The sequence below is a fragment of the Tarenaya hassleriana genome, unplaced genomic scaffold, assembly GCF_000463585.1.
Source record: "Tarenaya hassleriana unplaced genomic scaffold, ASM46358v1 Cleome2133, whole genome shotgun sequence".
NCBI classification, from domain to species: Eukaryota; Viridiplantae; Streptophyta; class Magnoliopsida; order Brassicales; family Cleomaceae; genus Tarenaya; species Tarenaya hassleriana.
In genome coordinates, this window is record NW_010965482.1 from 1 (window position 1) to 1,301 (window position 1,301).

Genomic DNA, 1,301 nt, shown 5'->3' on the forward strand with positions numbered 1-1,301 from the left:
CCTACAAAAACCCTGCCTTAAACCCAGACTCTTCTACACTCTCTTCGTATCTTGTGCGTCAAGGTCAATGGAAGTTTTGGTCGTGGCTTCATCGTCAGTCGATGGCGGAATCGGATGCTGGGATCTGAGGACCGGAAAGGAGCAGCTAAGCTACAAGTCCTGTGCATCGCCAGCGCACGGCCTCACCGCCGTCGGCCAACGTTTCCTTGCCGCCTCTCAGCTCCGCAGCGCCTCTGCTTCCTCCGGCTCCATTTTCTACTGGTCTTGGACTAAGGTTCGTAACCCTAAATCTCTCTCTCTCTTGTGCTTAAGCTGTTCGATGATTTTTTTTGTTTGCAATTTTCTTTGTTTATTCAGATTCCTTATTTTTTCTTTAACTTTCGTGTGTCTGGGTCTAGTTCAACGAATGGTTGGCTCTACACTTGCAATCTGCCATTTTATTCGATTCCTGATGTACAGAACTGAGCTTTTTTATTTGTAATTTTGTGGTGTTTTGATGATTCGAGAATTATGGATTGCAAAAGGTAGTGAACTTTACCACTTTTCCGGGGATAAATTCCAATGCGTTTTGAGACATTTTTTCCTTCAAGCTTCGACCTTCTTGTTGTGGGTATGCATAGGGGATTTCTGGATTGTTCAGTCCTTCCATAGAACCGTATACTCATTTCACCATCGCTGTAGTGGAACACTCCAATACAAGTTTTTTGTCGTGATCAGACACGGATCAGTGTTTGATGAGACGGAATGTAGGAATAAATAGGATGTTTTTCAAATTGAAGAAACCCAAAAGACTTGATTTTTATCTAATTTTTTTAAGTAAGCTTTAGAAGCTGTACATCATAGGCGTTTTGTGTACATAGTTATTTGTCTATTTGAATTCCATGGTGTGGTGTGGTGTGGTGTGGTAGGCGTTCTAAATTGCAACTTTACCATCTTGTATTAGACATCTCTGCCGTTTGGGATGATCATGTCATTGTCAGCTTACAAGTTGCCTTTTCTTTTTTTGAATTTCTTTGGAACTATTTTTTTTTTATTATTGTAGCCTCAAGTGGAAGTTAAGAGCTTTCCAGTGGAGGCAATAAAGCCTCTTACCGCAAACAGTGGAGGAACTTACATCGTTGGCGGTGGATCCTCTGGGGATATTTATCTTTGGGAGGTAAATTCGTATACCTTTTATTTGAGTTTTGTTTCAAATTGGCTGCGTATTAGAGTGGTCATTTCAGGATTCGGTTCGGTTATATTTGGGTTCTGTTATATTGAATTCGGTTCTGTTTGGTTCAGATGTATTTCTGTTTTTTTTT

The 1,301-nt window shown here is 40.7% G+C and overlaps 1 protein-coding gene across 1 annotated transcript; it reads left to right on the plus strand.

Annotated features, from left to right (window-relative positions):
* Positions 1–6: 6 nt before the first annotated feature.
* On the plus strand, positions 7–1,156 carry LOC104814746 (protein ROOT INITIATION DEFECTIVE 3-like; the record flags this gene model as incomplete). Its single annotated transcript, XM_010542929.1, has 2 exons — positions 7–274; positions 1,043–1,156. Coding segments are annotated over exons 1-2 (321 nt in total), but the record flags the coding sequence as incomplete, so codon positions are not given.
* Between the last annotated feature and the right edge of the window lie 145 nt (positions 1,157–1,301).